We start from the raw sequence: 20,246 nt of genomic DNA on the forward strand, positions 1-20,246 counted from the left end.
AAAACAATATGGGGATGAGGTATGTAGATTGGGTGGGCTATTTACAGATGGACTACGTACAGCTGCAACAATCGGTTAGCTGCTCAGATAGCTGATGTTTAAAGTTAGTGAGGGAAATATAAATCTCCAGCTTCAGCAATTTTTGCAATTCGTTCCAGTCATTGGCAGCAGAGAAATGGAAGGAAAAGCGGCCAAAGGAGGTGTTGGCTTTGGGGATGACCAGTGAGATATACCTGCTGGAGCGCGTGCTATGGGTGGGTGTTGTTATCATGACCAGTGAGCTGAGATAAGGTGGAGCTTTACCTAGCATAGACTTATAGATGACCTGGAGCCAGTGGGTCTAGCGACGAATATGTAGCGAGGGCCAGCCGACTAGAGCATACAGGTCGCAGTGGTGGGCGGTATATGGGGCTTTGGTAACAAAACAGATGGCACTGTGATAGACTGCATCCAGTTTGCTGAGTAGAGTATTGGAAGCTATTTTGTAGATGACATCGCCGAAGTCGAGGATCGGTAGGATAGTCAGTTTTACTAGGGTAAGTTTGGCGGCGTGTTGTGAAATAGAAAGCCGATTCTAGATTTGATTTTGGATTGGAGATGTTTAATATGAGTCTGGAAGGAGAGTTTACAGTCTAGCCAGACACCTAGGTATTTGTAGTTGTCCACATATTCTAGGTCAGAACCGTCCAGCTAGTCGGGCAGGCGGGTGCGGGCAGCGAACGGTTGAAGAGCATACATTTAGTTTTACTAGCGTTTATGAGCAGTTGGAGGACACAGAAGGAGTGTTGTATGGCATTGAAACTTGTTTGGAGGTTAGTTAACACAGTGTCCAAAGAAGGGCCAGATGTATACAGAATGGTGTCGTGTTTGTAGAGGTGGATCAGGGAATCACACACAGCAAGAACGACATCGTTGATGTTTACAGAGAAAAGAGTCGGCTCGAGAATTTAACCCTGTGGTACCCCCATAAAGACTGCCAGAGGTGCGGACAACAGGCCCTCCGATTTGACACACTGAACTCTATCAGAGAAGTAGTTGGTGAACCAGGCGAGGCAGTCATTTGAGAAACCAAGGCTATTGAGTCTGCCAATAACAATACGGTGATTGACAGAGTCAAAAGCCTTGGCCAGGTTGATGAAGACGGCTGCACAGTACTGTCTTTTATCGATGGCGGTTATGATATCATTTAGGACCTTGAGCGTGGCTGAGGTGCACCCGTGACCAGCTCGGAAACTGGATTGCACAGCGGAGAAGGTACGGTGGGATTCGAAATGGTCAGTGATCTGTTTATTAACTTGGCTTTCGAAGACTTTAGAAAGGCAGGGTAGGATGGATATAGGTCTATAACAGTTTGGGTCTAGAGTGTCACCCCCTTTGAAGAGGGGGATGACCGGGGCAGCTTTCCAATCTTTAGGGATCTCGAATGATACGAAAGAGAGGTTGAACAGACTGGTAATAGGGGTTGCAACAATGGCGGCAGATAATTTTAGAAAGAGAGGGTCCAGATTGTCTAGCCCAGCAGATTTGTAGGGGTCCAGGTTTTGCAGCTCTTTCAGAACATCTGCTATCTGGATTTGGGTGAAGGAGAAGCTGGGGAGGCTTGGGCAAGTAGCTGCGAGGGGTGCGGAGCTGTTGGCCGGGGTTGGGGTAGCCAGGAGGAAGCATGGCCAGCCGTAGAGAAATGCTTATTGAAATTCTCAATTATTGTGGATTTATCGGTGGTGACCGTGTTACTTAGCCTCAGTGCAGTGGGCAGCTGGGAGGAGGTGCTCTTGTTCTCCATGGACTTTGCAATGTCCCAAAACTTTTTGGACTTAGAGCTACAGGGTGCAAATTTCTGTTTGAAGTAGCTAGCCTTTGCTTTCCTGACTGACTGCGTGTATTGGTTCCTGACTTCCCTGAACAGTTGCATATCGCAGGGACTATTCGATGCTATTGCAGTCCGCCACAGGATGTTTTTGTGCTGGTCAAGGGCAGTCAGGTCTGGAGTGAACCAAGGCCTAGATCTGTTCTTCGTTCTACTTTTTTTGAAAGGGGCATCCTTATTTAAGATGGTGAGGAAATTACTTTTAAAGAACAACCAGGCATCCTCTACTGACTGGATGAGGTCAATATCCTTCCAGGATACCCGGGCCAGGTCGATTAGAAAGGCTTGCTCGCAGAAGTGTTTTAGGGAGCGTTTGACAGTGATGAGGGGTGGTCGTTTGACCGCGGACCCATTACGGATGCAGGCAATGATCGCTGAAATCCTGATTGAAAACAGCAGAGGTGTATTTGGAGGGCAAGTTGGTCAGGATGATATCTATGAGGGTGCCCATGTTTACGGATTTATGGTTGTACCTGGTGTGTTTCTTGATAATTTGTGTGAGATTGAGGCCATCTAGCTTAGATTGTAGGATGGCCGGGGTGTTAAGCATATCCCAGTTTAGGTCACCTAGCAGAACAAACTCTGAAGATAGATGGAGGGCAATCAATTCACATATGGTGTCCAGGGCACAGCTGGGAGCTGAGGGGGTCTATAACAGGCAGCAACAGCGAGAGACTTATTTCTGGAGAGATTAATTTTTAAAATTAGAAGCTCGAACTGTTTGGGCATAGACCTGGAAAGTATGACAGAACTTTGCAAGCTATCTCTGCAGTAGATTGCAACTCCTCCCCCTTTGGCAGTTCTATCTTGACGGAAAATGTTGTAGTTTGGTATGGAAATCTCAGAATTTTTGGTGGCCTTCCTAAGCCAGGATTCAGACACGGCAAGGACATCATGGTTGGCAGAGTGTGCTAAAGCTGTGAGTAAAACAAACTTAGGGAGTAGGCTTCTGATGTTAACATGCATGAAACCAAGGCTTTTTTGATTACAGAAGTCAACAAATGAGGGTGCCTGGGGACACGCAGGGCCTGGGTTAACCTCCACATCACCAGAGGAACAGAGGAGGAGTAGGATGAGGGTACGGCTAAAGGCTATCAAAACTGGTCGTCTAGTGCGTTGGGGACAGAGAATAAAAGGAGCAGATTTCTGGGCGTGGTAGAATAGATTCAGGGCATAATGTGCAGACAGGGGTATGGTGGAGTGCGGGTACAGTGGAGGTAAGCCCAGGCACTGAGTGATAAGAGAGGTTGCATCTCTGGACACGCTGGTTAAACTGGGTGAGGTCACTGCATGTGTGGGAGGTGGGACAAAGGAGGTATCAGAGGCATGTTGAGTGGGACTAGGGGCTCCGCAGTAAACTAGAACAATGCTAACTATCCTAAACAACAGTATACAAGGCACATTGACATTTGAGAGAGACAAAGCGAGGCATAAAGCAATCACAGGTGTTGATTGGGAGAGCTAGCTAAGACAACAACGGGTAAGACAACAGCTAATCAGCTAAGACAACAGGTAAAATGGCGATGAATGGGCAGAGAGGGTCAGTTAACTACACCCAGGGCCTGAGTTCGGGGTTAGGGCTGACAGATAAACAAAAAATTAACATAGTGGTGTACTGTGATAAATGAACAGTCCAGCAGGCATCAGCTATGTAGCCAGTATGTGTGTAATACCCAGTGATAGCATAGTGTGAGTGGTGAAGAGGACTGGCCACCCCTCATAGCCTGGTTCCTCTCTAGGTTTCTTCCTAGGTTCTGGGAGTTTTTCCTAGCCACCGTGCTTCTACACCTGCATTGCTTGCTGTTTGGGGTTTTAGGCTGGGTTTCTGTACAGCACTTTGAGATATCAGCTGATGTAAGAAGGGCTGTATAAATAAATGTTATTTGTGTAGTTCCAGTTTACCAGAAAAGCTCAGCCTCTGATGTTCTCATCCTCTTCTCCACGGGACCCATAACTAGAGGGAGGTCTCGCCTGTTTCCAGCTCCCCTGCAGGATCCTGACAGCAAATAAAACCTATTCACTTTTCTCTAAACTTGTATTACTAATTGCGTAGGCTGTGGTTGGTTCCCCATAATAACATTTGGACCTGGAAAGGCACTATTAAAAACACCCAGCCAGTTATGATGAAAGATTTGTCTGCTAACAGCCTTTAGCTATAACAAGACTTACATGTTTCTCTAACCAGGTAGCCTGGGGTCACAACAACACTTTTAAACTGAGATGACCGAAGGGAAAATAGCTCCAATGACTCATTTATTGTTTAAACAAGATAATGCACTGACTCATTCATCAGACTCTAAAATCATTCAAACACTTGTTTTCCAGAGGCCTAACAGTGATTCTGGTCCACTCATCTCACCACCTCTGAATCAGAGTCCATTTCAGTTCCACCAACAGGCTCAAATCACAAGTGTCCTGTGACAGGGAAGAGATTGTGGGGCTGTCGTTAAAATGAATGAAGGGGCAGAGGGTTGAAGTAGGTAGGCTGACTACAGCCTGGTGGTATTTGTACCATTCAGGTTGTATTACAGACCATGACACTGGCAGGTTGACTTTCTGGACAGAATTTAATCAAACGCCTTTGAAAATAATCCCAAACTATACAGTCGAATACCCTACTCACAACAAATTGATGACTGTGTAGTATTTTCAGAAAATTGAAATCATTCTCTGGAATTTCTGAGCATTAAATCTAGACCTTTTTTGGATTAATTAAGTCGCACTGCCATGATGTAAAATGTTGAATTCCCTTCACACCATTTCACCTTACAAAATATTTGATAGACTGTTTTATTTTTATTTGAGAGACAATACATGTAAATATGATACAAAAAAGGTTTAAAGCTAAAAAGGGGGGGGGGGGAGACTTTAAAAAGCCAAAAATAAAGATGAAATAAAGTCAAAGCGTGATGCATCATCATCATCATCATCATCCAGTGTACCAGGTACACACGTACAGTAGGTGACCTATAACAGTATTGGATACCTCACCACCCCATTGAACAGGGCTTAACTAATACAAATGACATCATTAGGAGGTCAAATAAAAAACCCATTGAGATTTTAAATCTCAAAAGAAACCAAATTATTAAAACCCAAATTAGCACTATGTTCTAAGTAAATATAATATAACCTCTGGTGAAAGTATACTTGTTTTTATTGCACATAATAAAACAATTGAATGATTATTCTTGGTAGATAATGTAAAAACAAACGTGTTTAGGACGACCAGATGTTCGTTCACATCTTCCTCCTGAAGTTTATCTGGAGAGAGAGAAAACGTGTTTTATTAGGGAGAAGAGAGGAACACTGGATAATCACCCAGACACCTAAGTGAGTAGCAGGTCTGCATTGATGAAATGAGCCAACTTTGTCAAAACGTTGGAAGTAGTGCTCCCAAATGGCATGTAATTACACAATCCTGCAGACAGTCAGGTGTAATGTAGCAAACAGGGTAGTTAGAAAACACATCACCACAAACTAACACCGTAACCCCAAGGGACTATCAGGTGATATGAATAACACCAGCACACATTAGTGAGACAGCACCCAACGTTCCCCCCCGAGACAGGAAACCCCCCCAGGAAGACATGCCCCTGCAGCACAGCCCAGTGTTAACAAACCAGCTGAGTGAATCAGAACTGATAGAAAACCTGCTCAGATGAATGGGCTTTCCAACCAACACCTCGGGTTCCTAAACACACACAGTACCGCTGTAGTTAGACACATGGTCTGATATGGGGTGGGGGGGGTCAAACAGAGTGACCGTTGTTGCTACAAATCATCTCGTATGCATATGATCGTATGCCGCTTGTCTGGAGAAAGGAAGTGGTTCTCACCTTCCGTGCGCTGGTGGGGTTCTTTGGAGACTTGCTGCTGTTGGTGCGTGGGGACTTCCTCTGTGCCTTCCCTCCCGGCTGAGGGGACTTCACATCTCCGGACCGCGGGACACGGGAGATTTTGTTCGCTGGGGATTTACGCGTGGAGCTGCGAATCTTATTCATGCCTCTCTGTAGGAAGCCGCTCTTGGAGGCAGCCTTACGAGGCGTGTTGTCAATGGAGAACACCATGGACTGTCTCCGCTCAGCCTGACAGAGAGGATGGGTGGATGTTTTAGGCCTACTGTTTGGCGTATGCTAACAAAACATCCTGCCACTACCATTGCTGCTGAGTAAACAAAGCACATGCTACAGTCCAGAGGAAGTGACTCACAGGGCTAGGAGGCTGGCGGTTGTTGGAAGAGCTGAAACGACCTCCTTTAGGGGTAAGAGGGCGCGGGAAACAGCTGGTTGCCATCCTCTTAGCCTGAAAAAAGAGATTTCAGTAAATGTACAATTAATTAAACAGGTTAATGATTGAAACCCCACATTAACATCTACATCCTCACCTCCATCCTCCCTACCATCCGTCCTCACCTAACCTCCATCCCTCACCTAACCTACATCCCTCACCTAACCTCCATCCACCCTCCCCTCACCTCCATCCCTCACCTAACCTCCACCCTCCCCTCCATCCTACCCTCACCTCCATCCTCCCCTCCATCCCTCCATTCTCACCTCCATTCTCACCTCCATCCCTCCATTCTCACCTCCATCCCTCCATTCTCACCTCCATCCCTCCATTCTCACCTCCATCCCTCCATTCTCACCTCCATCCCTCCATTCTCACCTCCATCCCTCCATTCTCACCTCCATCCCTCCATTCTCACCTCCATCCCTCCATTCTCACCTCCATCCCTCCATCCTCCCCATTCTCACCTCCATCCCTCCATTCTCACCTCCATTCTCACCTCCATCCCTCCATCCTCCCCTCACCTCCATCCCTCCATTCTCACCTCCATTCTCACCTCAGGTGTGTCTGGCTCCTGGTCTTTGGCTGAGCGTTTGAGTGACAGGTTGCTCCCCCTGAGGTTGTGTGTGTTCTGGTTGTTCAGGGTGCTGCTGGCTTTAGGTTTGGGTGGCATCAGTGAGAGACGGTGTGAGCCGTAGGCCGGCCTGCTGGCCGTGGTGCTGTCGGCCTGTCCCGGGTGGAGGGAGAGCCGGTGGGATGACAGAGACTCCTGAATCTGTCCGGGCATCACAGAGGCTCTACGGATAGTCTCCGTGGGGTCGCCCATGCGCAGGTCATCGTCGGTGAACTCCAAGGACGGTCCCAGGCTGGGCTGCAACGGGGAGGAGACAGGGGTTAGAGATGGGATGATTACAAGTGACAGATGGCGTGATGGAGAGTGAGTAACAGTGAGCTGGTGTGTACCCTGGACTCCAGAGGATAGCTGCTCTTTAGGTGAGGCAGACAGGACTGGTTTCTGGCCTGCAGCTCAGCGATGCGTAGCCAGTCATCAGCAGCATGGTCAGGCTCATTCTCTGCCCCCACACAGAACTGGCCCGTACCTACACAACATAAACATACTGTAGTACAAACTCTGGGACAATCAAGCTCTTGGTGCCTCGAACATCTGAAAGGACTGGGATGGAGAAGTGTCATCGGCTAAGGACAAGGGGTTTGTTGTAGAATGTGTGTAAACGTTTCGTACTCTGTGGAGCTGCAACGTGGACGGTGCTTCGACGGTATCCAGGGAGACTGAGGAGCTGATCGCTCACGGCAACGGCAGGTTTTCCGGGTGTGTGGAAGACCTCCATGGAGATGGGTCGTGCGGTGTGTGTGCTTCCGGTGATGTTGGGATGGGAGCGGACGGAGGACAGGCTGTAGAACATCTCGTTATCACTATCTCCTCCTGCTCCTCCGCGACCAGGGGTCGTCTATATGGGGAGAGAGGAGGAGTCAAACATCTCACTCGCTATGCTGCAATTCACTGGTCTTCCTCAGGTCAACCAACCTAAAAGACCGTTAGATGTGAGTTGAAAACCACAAGGTGATACAGGGTGCTCCCAAGTATGTAGCGAGAGAGAGAGAGAGACAGAGAGAAGTGAGAGAGAGAGAGAGAGAAGTGAGAGAGAGACAGTGTGAGAGAGAGAGAGAGACAGAGTGTGAGAGAGACAGAAGTGAGAGAGAGACAGAAGTGAGAGAGAGAGAAGTGAGAGAGAGAGAAGTGAGAGAGACAGTGAGAGAGAGAGACAGTGAGAGAGAGAGACAGAGAGAAGTGAGACAGAGAGAAGTGAGAGAGACAGAGTGAGAGAGACAGAGTGAGAGAGACAGAGTGAGAGAGACAGAGTGAGAGAGACAGAGTGAGAGAGACAGAGTGAGAGAGAGAAGTGAGAGAGACAGAGTGAGAGAGACAGAGTGAGAGAGAAGTGAGAGAGACAGAGAAGTGAGAGAGAGACAGAGGTGAGAGAGAGAGAGAAGTGAGAGAGAGAGAGAAGTGAGAGAGAGAGAGAAGTGAGAGAGAGAGAGAAGTGAGAGAGAGAGAGAAGTGAGAGAGAGAGAGAAGTGAGAGAGAGAGAGAAGTGAGAGAGAGACAGAGAAGTGAGAGAGAGAGAGAAGTGAGAGAGACAGAGTGAGAGAGACAGAGTGAGAGAGACAGAGTGAGAGAGACAGAGTGAGAGAGACAGAGTGAGAGAGAGAAGTGAGAGAGAAGTGAGAGAGAGAGAGAAGTGAGAGAGAGAGAGAAGTGAGAGAGAGAGAGAAGTGAGAGAGAGAGAGAAGTGAGAGAGAGAGAGAAGTGAGAGAGAGAGAAGTGAGAGAGAGAGAGAAGTGAGAGAGAGAGAGAAGTGAGAGAGAGAGAAGTGAGAGAGAGAGAAGTGAGAGAGAGAGAAGTGAGAGAGAGAGAAGTGAGAGAAGTGAGAGAGAAGTGAGAGAGAGAGAGAAGTGAGAGAGAGAGAGAAGTGAGAGAGAGAGAGAAGTGAGAGAGAGAGAGAAGTGAGAGAGAGAGAGAAGTGAGAGAGAGAGAGAAGTGAGAGAGAGAGAGAAGTGAGAGAGAGAGAGAAGTGAGAGAGAGAGAGAAGTGAGAGAGAGAGAGAAGTGAGAGAGAGAGAAGTGAGAGAGAAGTGAGAGAGAGAAGTGAGAGAGAGAGAGAAGTGAGAGAGAGAGAGAAGTGAGAGAGAGAGGTGAGAGGTGTCCCAGTGCTCCCACCACCTTGCTCATGGTGATGTTGATGACCTGGGTGGTCCTTCGGCGTCTGGCTGAGGAGGTGGGTGGTCTCTTCCTGGCTGAGTCCAGAGCCAGCTCTCCCAGACATGTGATGCTGCTCTCTAGCCGGCGCTCAGTACTGGTCCTGGGGAGAATAACCATGATGAACCTCTATAGTAGCAGTTAAACTAGTGGTGCTGAACACACTTTGTAAACCTACCTGTTGATCTGACGGTTATTCATCGGGGTGAAGTAGAGGGTCTCCAGTGACTCCCCTCCCAGAGCACGCCGTTTAGCAGCTACACGCTCCGAGCTACGCACCAGGGGAGTACTGGACTCGTCGGGCCCCAACGGCCTCCTACAGGGCAGGGAGAGAGGGAGAAGTATACCAGTCACCTAGCTGCAAGTCAAGGTCAGAGGAGATGGTGACGGAAGAGAAGGTGAAAGGTGAGTTACGTAGTAGTGTTGAGGGAGTCGTCCAGGCTGAGGTCCAGACTGTCGCCGCTGGTCTCCTGGTGAGTCTGGCTCTGGGGGACTTTCAGGTAGACACTCTCTCTACCCCCTCTCATCTTCTCAATCCCACCTGGTCCCCGCTCAGGTCGAACCTGGCTCTGCTCCCGAAGGTGACGGTCAGTAAACGCCAGCTGTGTAAACAAATCATGTCAGTTTCATGTCAGTATGAAGCTGACATAGTGTATGATAGGATGCCTAATATAACCTGATTGAGAGGGTAGAGGGTGTGTATATATGTACCTGTGCTTCCAGTGTGTTGACCTTGGAGCTGAGGCTCTTCTCTTTGTTCCTGGCCTTCTCCAGCTCCTTCTGCAGCAGCTTCATCTCTGTGGTAACGGCGTTGACCTCATGCTCTCTGACCTCTAGGCTGCGCTGCAGCTCCGTCACCTGCTCCTGAGACTCCACAAGCTGCTGCTTCTTCCCCGAGTAGTGGCTCTTGGCCTTCTCAACCTGGGAACAAAAACATACCACACCTCAACCTCCAAGACAAACCTGAATCATTCTATCCACAGCCAGGGTGAGGTGTCTGTTAGCTCAGAGATGTGTTTACTGGTCAGACTCACCTGTGTTTTGTAGTGTTCCACTACCTCAGTGTTGGCAGCAAGTTGTTCCCGTAGATCTCTGATCTGCTTCTCCCACTCTGTTCCCTCCATCTGTTCTCTCAGCAAGGCCAGTTCCTCCAGCAGTACAGCCTCCAGCCTCTGGGCGGCGCTACATTTCATCTCCAGGACCTGGTGACCCTCAGTCAGCCTCTCCTTCTCCAGGAGCAGGGCATCCAGCTGTTGTCTCTGGCCACTTTCTCTGCTCTCTGCCTGGGCTCGTAGCTCAGCCATGCTCCCTTCCAGCTCGCTCTGGTTCTGCTCTGCCTGGAGCGCCCGGGTTAACAGAGCCTCCTTCTCTTGCTGGAGCACAGAGAACTGCTCCATCAACTCCTTCTGCACCTGGCCTGCTGCCTGCCCTTCCTCCTTCTGCCTGGCTAGAGTCTCCCTCACAGCAACCTGCTGCTCTTCCAGGCTCTGCTGATGAAGGGACACCTCCCCTCTCAGTGCCTCCTTGGCCTCCCTCTCCTGGAGGACTGTGGCCTGTACCTCCTGCAGCAGTCCCTTCTGTAGGGAGTTTTCCTCCTGCTGCTTGGCCAGCTGCACCTGTAAGGCAGTGTGCTCCTCTCTCAGGGGGCCCTCGCTCTTCACCTCCTCCAGGTGGCTGACATGTGTGGAGATCTCCTGGCGGAGTTGTGTAGCCTCCTGTCTCAGGGTGCTGAGCTCCAAGTCCTTAGCTGCTTGGAGGGCCACCATCTTCAGAGTGGCCTCCTCTCTGGCTCTCTCCTCCTTCAGCGTCAGCTCTTTCAGGGCCTCCTGCTGTTCCTCCAGGCTCTGTTCTAAGGACTGAGCTCTCTGCTGCTGGAGGATTAGCTCCTCTCTCAGCTCCTCCTGTTGCCTGGCCAGCTCCTCTCTCAGTGCCTCCAATGACTCCTTCTCCCTGTGGGCCTCCTGCAGCACCTCCTTCTGAAGGGAGATCTCCTGCTCCCTCTTAGCTAGCTGCTCCTGTAAGGCGATGGCCTTCTCTGTCAGAGCGCTGAGCTGCAGGTCTTTAGCTGCTTTGAGGGCCTCCATCTTCAGAGTGGCCTCCTCTGTGCTCTTCTCCTCCTGCTCCCTCAGAGCAGCCTCCTGGTGCTGGAGCTCTGCAGCTCTCTGCTGGTGGAGGGACACCTCCCCCCTCAGCTCCTCCTGCTGCTTGGCCAGGTCCTCCTTTAAGGCTCTGTGCTCCTCGCTCAACAGGCTCTCCAACCGAATCTTCTCCAACTGCACGTCCTTTAGATCAGCTGCCCGTTTGGTGTTCTCCTGGCAGAGTAGAGAGGCCTCCTCTCTCAGAGTGCTGAGCTGCAGGTCTTTAGCTGCGGCCAGAGACGACACTACCTCCAGCTGAGCCTGTAGGGCCTCCATCTTCACAGTTGTCTCCTCTCTGGCTTTTTCCTCCTGCTCCCTCAGCTCCTCCTTCCCCCTCTGCACCTCCTCCAGACGGCTGAGATGTGTGGAGATCTGCTGGCGGAGTTGAGTGGCCTCCTCTCTGGCTCTCTCCTCCTTCAGCGTCAGCTCTTTCAGGGCCTCCTGCTGTTCCTCCAGGCTCTGTTCTAAGGACTGAGCTCTCTGCTGCTGGAGGATTAGCTCCTCTCTCAGCTCCTCCTGTTGCCTGGCCAGCTCCTCTCTCAGTGCCTCCACTGACTCCTTCTCCCTGTGGGCCTCCTGCAGTACCTCCTTCTGAAGGGAGATCTCCTGCTCCCTCTTAGCTAGCTGCTCCTGTAAGGCGGTGGCCTTCTCTGTCAGAGCGCTGAGCTGCAGGTCTTTAGCTGCTTTGAGGGCCTCCATCTTCAGAGTGGCCTCCTCTGTGCTCTTCTCCTCCTGCTCCCTCAGAGCAGCCTCCTGGTGCTGGAGCTCTGCAGCTCTCTGCTGGTGGAGGGACACCTCCCCTCTCAGAGCGTCTACCGCCTCCTGCTGGAGGGCTGCAGCCTGGGCCTCCTGCAAGACCTTCTGTAGGGAGCTGTCCTCCTGCTGCTGGACAAGCTGCTCCTTCAGCTCTCTAAGGGCCTCCTGCTTCTCCTCCAGGCTTAGCTGGAGCTCTGCAGCTCTCTGCTGGTGGAGGGACACCTCCCCCCTCAGCTCCTCCTGCTGCTTGGCCAGGTCCTCCTTTAAGGCTCTGTGCTCCTCGCTCAACAGGCTCTCCAACCGAATCTTCTCCAACTGCACGTCCTTTAGATCAGCTGCCCGTTTGGTGTTCTCCTGGCAGAGTAGAGAGGCCTCCTCTCTCAGAGTGCTGAGCTGCAGGTCTTTAGCTGCGGCCAGAGACGACACTACCTCCAGCTGAGCCTGTAGGGCCTCCATCTTCACAGTTGTCTCCTCTCTGGCTTTTTCCTCCTGCTCCCTCAGCTCCTCCTTCCCCCTCTGCACCTCCTCCAGACGGCTGAGATGTGTGGAGATCTGCTGGCGGAGTTGAGTGGCCTCCTCTCTGGCTCTCTCCTCCTTCAGCGTCAGCTCTTTCAGGGCCTCCTGCTGTTCCTCCAGGCTCTGTTCTAAGGACTGAGCTCTCTGCTGCTGGAGGATTAGCTCCTCTCTCAGCTCCTCCTGTTGCCTGGCCAGCTCCTCTCTCAGTGCCTCCAATGACTCCTTCTCCCTGTGGGCCTCCTGCAGCACCTCCTTCTGAAGGGAGATCTCCTGCTCCCTCTTAGCTAGCTGCTCCTGTAAGGCGGTGGCCTCCTCTCTCAGAGTGCTGAGCTGCAGGTCTTTAGCTGCGGCCAGAGACGACACTACCTCCAGCTGAGCCTGTAGGGCCTCAATCTTCACAGTGGTCTCCTCTCTGATGCTCTCCTTCTGCTCCTTTAACACTCTCATAGCGACCTCCTGCTCCTCCAGGCTCTGCTGGAGCACTGCAGCTCTCTGCTGGTGGAGGGACACCTCCCCTCTCAGCTCCTCCTTCTCCCTCTGCACTACCTCCAGACGGCTGAGATGTGTAGAGATCTCCTGGCGGAGTCGAGTGGCCTCCAGTCTGGCGCTATGCTCCTGCTGCCTCAGCTCTTCCACCAGTGTTCCTCTCTGCTCCAGGTCCTGTTCCAGCCTCTCACACTTTTGTCTCTTCATATCATTGTCCTGGATGGCTGAGTCCAGCTGCTGCTGTAGGGCTGACACGCTCTCCTCCAGTTCCCTCGCCTCCTCAACTGCCAGGGCTTCCGCGGCACGCCTCCTCTCCACCTCCTCCTGCAGCGAGATTACTTCCTCCTTGAGCGAGGTCAGTTCTTCCTGTTGTCTCTGGGAGGCCAGAGAGGTGGTGGACTGTAGCTCCTCCTCCAGCCCCCGGAGGCTCTCCTCCTTCTCCCTGAGAGACGACTCCTTCTCCCTGAGAGACGACTCCTTCTCCCTGAGAGCTGCCGAGGTCTCCTCATTCCTCTCCTGGACCTGTTCGACCTGCTCCTTCACTAGCCTCAGCTGCTCCAACTGGGCAGCGTGCTCTTCTCTCAGGGCCTCCATGTTTTTACCCTCCTGACACACCTCCTTCAGCAGAGAGATCTGGTCCAGCAGGCCAGCGAGCCGCTCTCTCATGTTATTGATTTCATTCTCCTGAGCTGCAAGCTCCTCCTGTAGCTCCTCCTGCCGTAAGCGGTACTCCTCCTGTTGCATGGCTAGCTGCTCCTCCCTGGCCCTCACCTCCTCTCTCAGGATGCTGAGCTCCAGGTCTTTGGCTTCAGCGAGGGACGAGGCAGCGGCTCTCTCTGTCTGGAGGGTCTCCATGTTCTCTGTGGACTGGAGGAGGAGACGCTCCTTCTCCCTCTGAGCCTCCTCCAGCTGGGCCATCTGTTCCCCCAGGCTCCTCACCTCCTCCTGGAGTCGAGAGAGCTCCGCCTCCACCGCTTCCTTCTCCCTGTGGGCTGCGGCCTGCGCCTCCTTTTCTAGGGAGATCTCCTCTTGCTGCCTAGCCAATTGCTCCTGCAGAGCAGTGTGCTCCTGCCTCAGGCTGCAGAGGTCCGTAACATGTGTAGTGATCTCCTGGTGCAGTCGAGTGGCCTCCTCTCTAACGGCCTCTTCCTGCTTCTTCAGCTCTTTTAACGCCTTCTCAGATGCAGCCATCTCCTCCTGTAGGACCTCCCTCTGTAGAGCACTCTCCTGCTGCTGCTTGGTAAGTTGCTTCTCCCTGACCTGCACCTCCTCCTCAGCCCTCCTCAGTGAGGCACCCATGGTGTCCACGTGGCTGGTCAGCTCCTGGATCTCCTCTCTGGCCTCCCTGTCCTGCCGCTCCATAGCCAGGTTCAGCTCCCCTCTCTGCATGCACTCCTGCTGCACCTCCTCCCCCAGCGCCTTCACCTCCTGCTCCCTTTGTTGTACAGTCTGGGTAAGGCTGGCCACCTCAGCGGTCAGGGTGTGGAGCTGGGCAGTCAGGGACTCTCTCTCCTCCTTGGAGGCCAGCTCCAGAGCCTCTCTGTCAGCCCGCAGAGCACTCAGGGCTTCCTGGAGCTCAGTCACCAGGACCTGCAGTCTCTGGCTCTCTGCCTGTAGCGAGGCCCTCTCCTGGGCATGCAGGGCAGCAGCCTGCTCCTTCTCCCCCTTCAGACGGGCGATGGTGCACTCACACTCTGCGTGCCTGAGGGTGGCATCAGCCAGCTCCTGTTTCAGCTGCTCCCACTGTGGGGGTGAACAGGGAAGGACGTGTGGTTAAAAACACAAACACTAAAAGTTGGATGTAACGTAACCCTTGAACATTGTGACAATTGATTCAGCTTTAAGTATCTGGGTAAATGCTAACCTCCAAGATAGGGCCCATGACCTCTCCTTTTTCCTGCATCTTGGCTTTACTCAGCTCGTCCTCTAGAGAGGAGATCTTGCTCTGCAGGATCAGCATCTGTTCACTCAGACACTCCTAACACACAGAAAGAAGAAGGAAGAGAATGTAAAAAGAGCAAGCACAAATTGAGATATTCTGGGCCTCTTGTCATAAAGAGTCTCCGAGTGCTGATCTAGAAGCAGGCCCCCTCTGTCCAAGTAAATTTTAGTCATTGTGTTCTACAAAGGCTAAACTGATCCAAGATCAGCACTCCTACTCGGAGACGCTTCATGAATATGGGACCTGTTCTATAGGCCTCACCTTCTGAGCGGTGGCCCGGTTGAGTTCATCCTGAAGGTGGCAGTGTCTGCTGCTCCACTCCCCCTGAGCAGAGTCCTGGGCCTCAATCAGCCTGTCCACCTCAGCCTCAGCACTCGCCAACCGAGCGACCACTTCACGCATCTGACACACAAACGATGAGACAGCTGTCAGTTAGTAAATCCTTATAGGCTGTGTATGGTCTTCATGGCTTGATTTAAAAGGTTCAATTACAGCTGTGTTTATCTCAACATCAAACCTTTTCTGGGTAACAATTTAGTACCTTCATGTTATTTTTTATTTTAATTGTCAAAAAATAAACCAAATTAGCTTCTTAGCAAAGAGCAATTTCTCAAGCAATCATTTTTCTAGGACTGTCTGGGAGTGGTTTGAATGAGGGGTCTAATTGGACGAGCCTAAAGGGAGGGATATGCAACCTGAAAACTTGCTGTTATTGGCAGAGGTTTTGAAACTCTCTATGTTGTTATTGGTCCATTAACTTATAGCTTCTGGTGATGTCACCTGTCAGGCGAAACCTCCATCCCACCAAAACAGGCTGGAATTTCAGGCAGTCTTATCAAACAGCTCTCACACTAAAAGGGTATTAGAAGTTTCACAACCTCATAGTGTGGAAAATCAAATGTTTTCCTGCAGTGGGCCTTGAAGGAAACGTGTACAAGGAGAGTCCTTCACCTGGGCAGAAAGGGTGCCATTCTCCTCTGTCAGGCTATCCACCTTCCGCTCCATCTGAGATGAGTTAGTCTTTAACGCTTGGCACTCCTTCAGCACCTCATGGAGACGGGTCCGCAGCCTAATAGAGAGAGAATGCAGTTACACACACCTAGCATGACCTCAGCATGACCTTGACCCTCCCCTCTCTCTCTCTTCCTTCCTACCCCTCGTTCTTGCTGTGCAGTTCTTGTAGCTCATCCCGGGGCTCCTGCTCCTGCTCCGCCTGCTCCCTCAGCAGCTTCTCAATACGGTGCTGCAACTGACAGATCTGACTCTCTACAGGAGGGTGAAAGAGCAGTGTTAGGTCCTAAATATCACAGTAACAAATCAACGGGCACTATGAAAGCTCCAACCAAGTTTAAATCACCCATTGTTCACAGTCAGCGTTCCAATTCCTCCTACAGATAACCATTAACAGCTGGTGTAAACCCTAGACTATATCATTGAATATTTCAATAGGATAGCTGATAATTAACAATATTCCAAGTTCAGCCAGGTACATCCTTATTAAAAATCAGACAGAGCCAGGTAGGTAAGTACCTCTCTGGGTGAGGGTGGTGGCGCTGGTGGTCAGGTCTTTCTCCAGCTCATCCCTCATGTCTCTCTCCTGACGCAGCTGCCTCTGCAGCTTCTTCAGCTGGAACTGAGGAGTGTTCATCACATCCTGCAGGGGAGAACTGCACAGGCGGGTGGGAGAAAACAGTAAAAGGCACCGGTTACTCACACAGATCAGTGTTCCCACCCAGCGTACAGATCATTAGACCAGCTAGCAAACATCAGCTGTTCTAGACTAGTAGCTCACTAGGGCCGTAGCTAGGATACCATAGGTGGGATACTAGAAGAGGAACGAGTGAGCACTAACAGAGGAGAGATGGAGGGACAGAGTAATACCTGACAGACGAGGACGCAACAGTTTGTAGGTCCAGAAACTGAACTGAACCCATCTTCTTTCTCCGCTGGAAGACTGGGGACTCATCATCGTTGAACAAGGAGGATGAGGAGGTACTGGAGATGTCACTGTTGAAACTAAACAGGGCTGAGAGAGAAAGAGTATGCGTGTTTCTGTACTGCAACCATAAGGTGAATTGTTGAACATAACCTGAAATATGTGAGTCAAGGCTTACGCTTCTTCCTTAGATATTTCTCCAAGTTCTCACTCAAGTAGAGGCTATTCTCATTGTCCAAAACAAAGCGGAGCATGGAGGCAAGCTCAACCTTAGGGAAGAAAAACACAAGTTAGCAGTGCAATGATGTGACTATCGGGCAACAAGAAAAATGTAAGTTCTTGGTATGCCACTAAGAGCACAAGGACCCGCCTACCTCAAACTTGTATTCCAGTTGGTTCAGGTCAACATGGTTGTTGATCACACTATGGTAGTACAGGAGCACAAGCACCTGAGAAAAACACACCAAAGTATAAAACAGGCCACCCAGGGGATCTGGGTTAGAGATGGGCTGGATCATCAACTCACTTCAGCACATTTCATAGTCTATACTGTATATACATTTCCAAACATTACTATTTGTTTTATTTTTGTACTACATCATTATTTTTGATAAATGTATATTGCACTGTTGAGAGCTTGCAATTAAGCATTTCACTGTATCATTTACACCCTGTATTCTATGCATGTAACCAATAAACTTTGCTTTGAGAGAGAGTTGGATCAAGTGTAGAGCTGAACACAGTGCAGTGGTCTCTGAGCATTCCATCCATCAATTCATGATGTATACTTGTGCTGGAGACACATTTGGTCAGTGAATAAAACCCAGGTGTATGAACCTAATACCTTGGATAACTCCACCTCCAGGTTTAGTCCATTGCTGATGTTGTCCCAGGAGATGAGAGCTCCCCGTTCTGTGCTGCACCTGCAGTCACCTGGAAAAAACACAACGGCAGGACTATTAGCCATGTGTCTATGGGGGAAAACTACACCCCCCCCCCCCCCCATGACTAGTGATCAGTGAGTGTGACTCACCTTGCAGGAAGTCAGAGACCACTTTCAGCCTCTCCTGGACATGCTGGTCCAAATATGAATTAGCGGGCTCTTCCTTTCTCCTGTCAGAATCACAAACGTCAATGATCAACACAAGAAGCTACTACAGCAGAGAAGAAGCTACTACAGCAGAGAAGAAGCTACTACAGCAGAGAAGAAGCTACTACAGCAGAGAAGAAGCTACTACAGCAGAGAAGAAGCAAACTACCAAGTCAGCGAAATCCAGACGAGGACAAATATCTATGGTTCTAAGCTATTACGGAACATTGTTTTTACTCACAGTTTATAGACGAGCTTCATCAACAAAACACCATCCTGTAAATCGTTGATGCTCCGCACCGGGAGGTCCACATTCAGGTGGTTAACCTAGTGACGAAAAAAAAAATGTATTCAATTTAGCAAGGCATACAAAACTAAGTACTTAGAGGTTATATTGGTTCCGACCACAGAAAACAAAGCAGACTTACCCATTCCAAAAGTGCATGCTCTTTATCAAGGTGAAGCACCATCTTTGCTGCTCACTAGATCATGGAAAACAGACAGACATTAGTATTAATCATTCCACTGTGTGGAAGAAAGAAGGGCGCTCAGTCAAAGAAGCTAGCTTGCTATCATAAGCTATCAGCAACTCCAACTACGTGACCAAAAGTATGTGGACACCTGCACGTCAAACATCTAATTCCAAAGTCATGGGCATTAATATTATGGAGTTGGTCCCCCCCTTTGCTGCTATAACAGCCTCCACTCTTCTGGGAAGGTTTTCCACCAGATGTTGGAACATTACTGCAGGGACTTGCATACATTCAGCCACAAGAGCATTAGTGAGGTTGGGCGATTATGACTGGCTCGCAGTGTTCGATGGAGTTCAGGTCAGGGCTCTGTGCAGGCCAGCCAAGTTCTTCCACACCGATCTCAACAAACCATGGAATGGTATGGACCTCGCTTTGTGCACGGGGGCATTGTCATGCTGAAACAGGAAAAGGCCTTGTCCAACTGTTGCCAAAAAGTTGGAAGCACAGAATGATCTAGAATGTCATTGTAGGCTGTAGCGTTAAGATTTCCCTTCACTGGAACTAAGGGGCCCCAACCATGAAAAACAGCCCCAGACCATTATTCCTCCTCCACCAAACTTTACAGTTGGCAATATGCATTAGGGCATGTAGCATTCTCCTGGCATCCACCAAACACAGATTCATCCGTCGGACTGCCAGATGGTTAAGCGTAATTCATCACTCCAGAGAACTCTTTTCCACTGCTCCAGAGTCCAATGGCGGTGAGCTTTACACCACTCCAGCCAACACTTGGCATTGCGCATGGTGATTTTAGGCTTTTGTGCAGCTGCTCAGCCATGAAACCCATTTCATGAAGCTTGCGACAAGCAGTTTTTGTTCTAACCTTGCTTCCAGAGGCAGTTTGTAACTCATTAATGCGTGCTGCAAACAAGGACAGTTGACTTTTATGTGCTACGGGCTTCAGCACTCATGTTCTGTGAGCTTGTGTGGCCTACCACTTTGCAGCTGAGCCATAGTTGCTCCCAGATGTTTCCACTTCACAATAACAGCACTTACAATTGACCGGGGCAGCTCCAGCAGGGCAGAAATTTGAGGAACTTACTAGTTGGAAATGTTGCATCCTATGAGGGTGCCACATTGAACGTCACTGAGCGGTTCAGTAAAGCCATTGTTAATCTATGGAAATTACAGGCTGTGTGCTGAAATAGCCGAATCCTCTAATTTGAAGGTGTCAACATACATTTGTATATAGTGTAGATATTTAGTTGACGTTACTAGCTACCTAAAGATAAAGTAACTAGTTACTTAGAGAAAGGAATCTCAAAAGGGTCTCTGGTTACTAGCTAACGTTAGCTAGCTACTCGACAGCTATAAATGGTACTTAAAGAAATTAATTTCTGGTTACTACCTAACGGCTAGCGAGCTAACGTTACTCCCAGTGCTAACGTTAGCTACTAGCAGTGAGACTAGCAAACTAAACGTTACAGTAGCTTGTTAATTACACCATTATTAACGATGTCTTACCTTTGCAATTAGCTAGGTATATGTAGAAAACATTTATCAATTCCGTCTCGAAAATACCAAAATCTAGGTAGCACCCGTTTACCAAAATAACTTTGTGTTTCGAACACCAGGTCTACTTTCGAAGTGCTAAGAAGTAAACTCTTTCAAATTTCGGCGCTGGTGATTATCAAGCCTTCCTATTGGATACCTTCAGAGCTGCAAGACGTCAATTGGCTATTTGTGCAGAACTCGCCATTTTGTGTGCGAATAAAGATTTACTGTAGTTTTCAGTTAATCATTTCTTATGAATAAAACATTAATAGTAATTATTCAAACGTATACAGTATTCTATTGTAAGGGAACATTTCTGAACATTATTCAATGGGTTTTCTGCAACAATGTACAATTTAATAAATAATATCAAAACGTTTAATGAAATATTTAAACTACAATTCCCACATTCTGAAGACT

The 20,246-nt window shown here is 49.7% G+C and overlaps 1 protein-coding gene across 5 annotated transcripts; it reads right to left on the minus strand.

Annotated features, from left to right (window-relative positions):
- Positions 1-4,643: 4,643 nt before the first annotated feature.
- numa1 (nuclear mitotic apparatus protein 1) lies at positions 4,644-19,954 on the minus strand. 5 transcript variants are annotated; one of them, XM_045724789.2, is made up of 26 exons: positions 19,797-19,954; positions 18,228-18,281; positions 18,041-18,126; positions 17,743-17,822; positions 17,554-17,642; positions 17,084-17,158; positions 16,888-16,978; positions 16,655-16,799; positions 16,304-16,440; positions 15,928-16,039; positions 15,725-15,842; positions 15,035-15,175; positions 14,696-14,809; positions 12,052-14,574; positions 9,970-11,868; positions 9,647-9,856; positions 9,350-9,537; positions 9,114-9,251; positions 8,900-9,038; positions 7,401-7,626; positions 7,121-7,257; positions 6,702-7,028; positions 6,080-6,172; positions 5,707-5,955; positions 5,521-5,561; positions 4,644-5,131 (listed from the first exon to the last, which is right to left on the minus strand). In XM_045724789.2, the coding sequence occupies exons 2-26, from the start codon at positions 18,267-18,269 to the stop codon at positions 5,128-5,130; spliced, it is 7,404 nt and encodes a 2,467-aa protein (XP_045580745.2). In that variant the 5' UTR covers positions 18,270-18,281; positions 19,797-19,954; the 3' UTR covers positions 4,644-5,127. The 5 variants fall into 5 exon arrangements, with proteins under 5 accessions (XP_045580745.2, XP_045580742.2, XP_045580741.2 ...); XM_045724786.2 differs by having other exon boundaries at positions 6,714-7,028; positions 9,970-14,574; XM_045724785.2 differs by having other exon boundaries at positions 9,970-14,574.
- Between the last annotated feature and the right edge of the window lie 292 nt (positions 19,955-20,246).

Source organism: Salmo salar, chromosome 09, assembly GCF_965601325.2.
Source record: "Salmo salar chromosome 09, fSalSal1, whole genome shotgun sequence".
NCBI lineage: Eukaryota > Metazoa > Chordata > Actinopteri > Salmoniformes > Salmonidae > Salmo > Salmo salar.

Coding starts and splice junctions, on each gene's coding strand:
- numa1 (XM_045724785.2), bottom strand. CDS start 18,269: ATGGTGCTTCACCTTGATAAAGAGCATGCACTTTTGGAATGG. Junction 14,575..14,695: donor TCATGGGCCCTATCTTGGAG/GTTAGCATTTAC, acceptor TCACCCCCACAG/TGGGAGCAGCTGAAACAGGA. Junction 9,252..9,349: donor GACTCCCTCAACACTACTAC/GTAACTCACCTT, acceptor CCTGCCCTGTAG/GAGGCCGTTGGGGCCCGACG.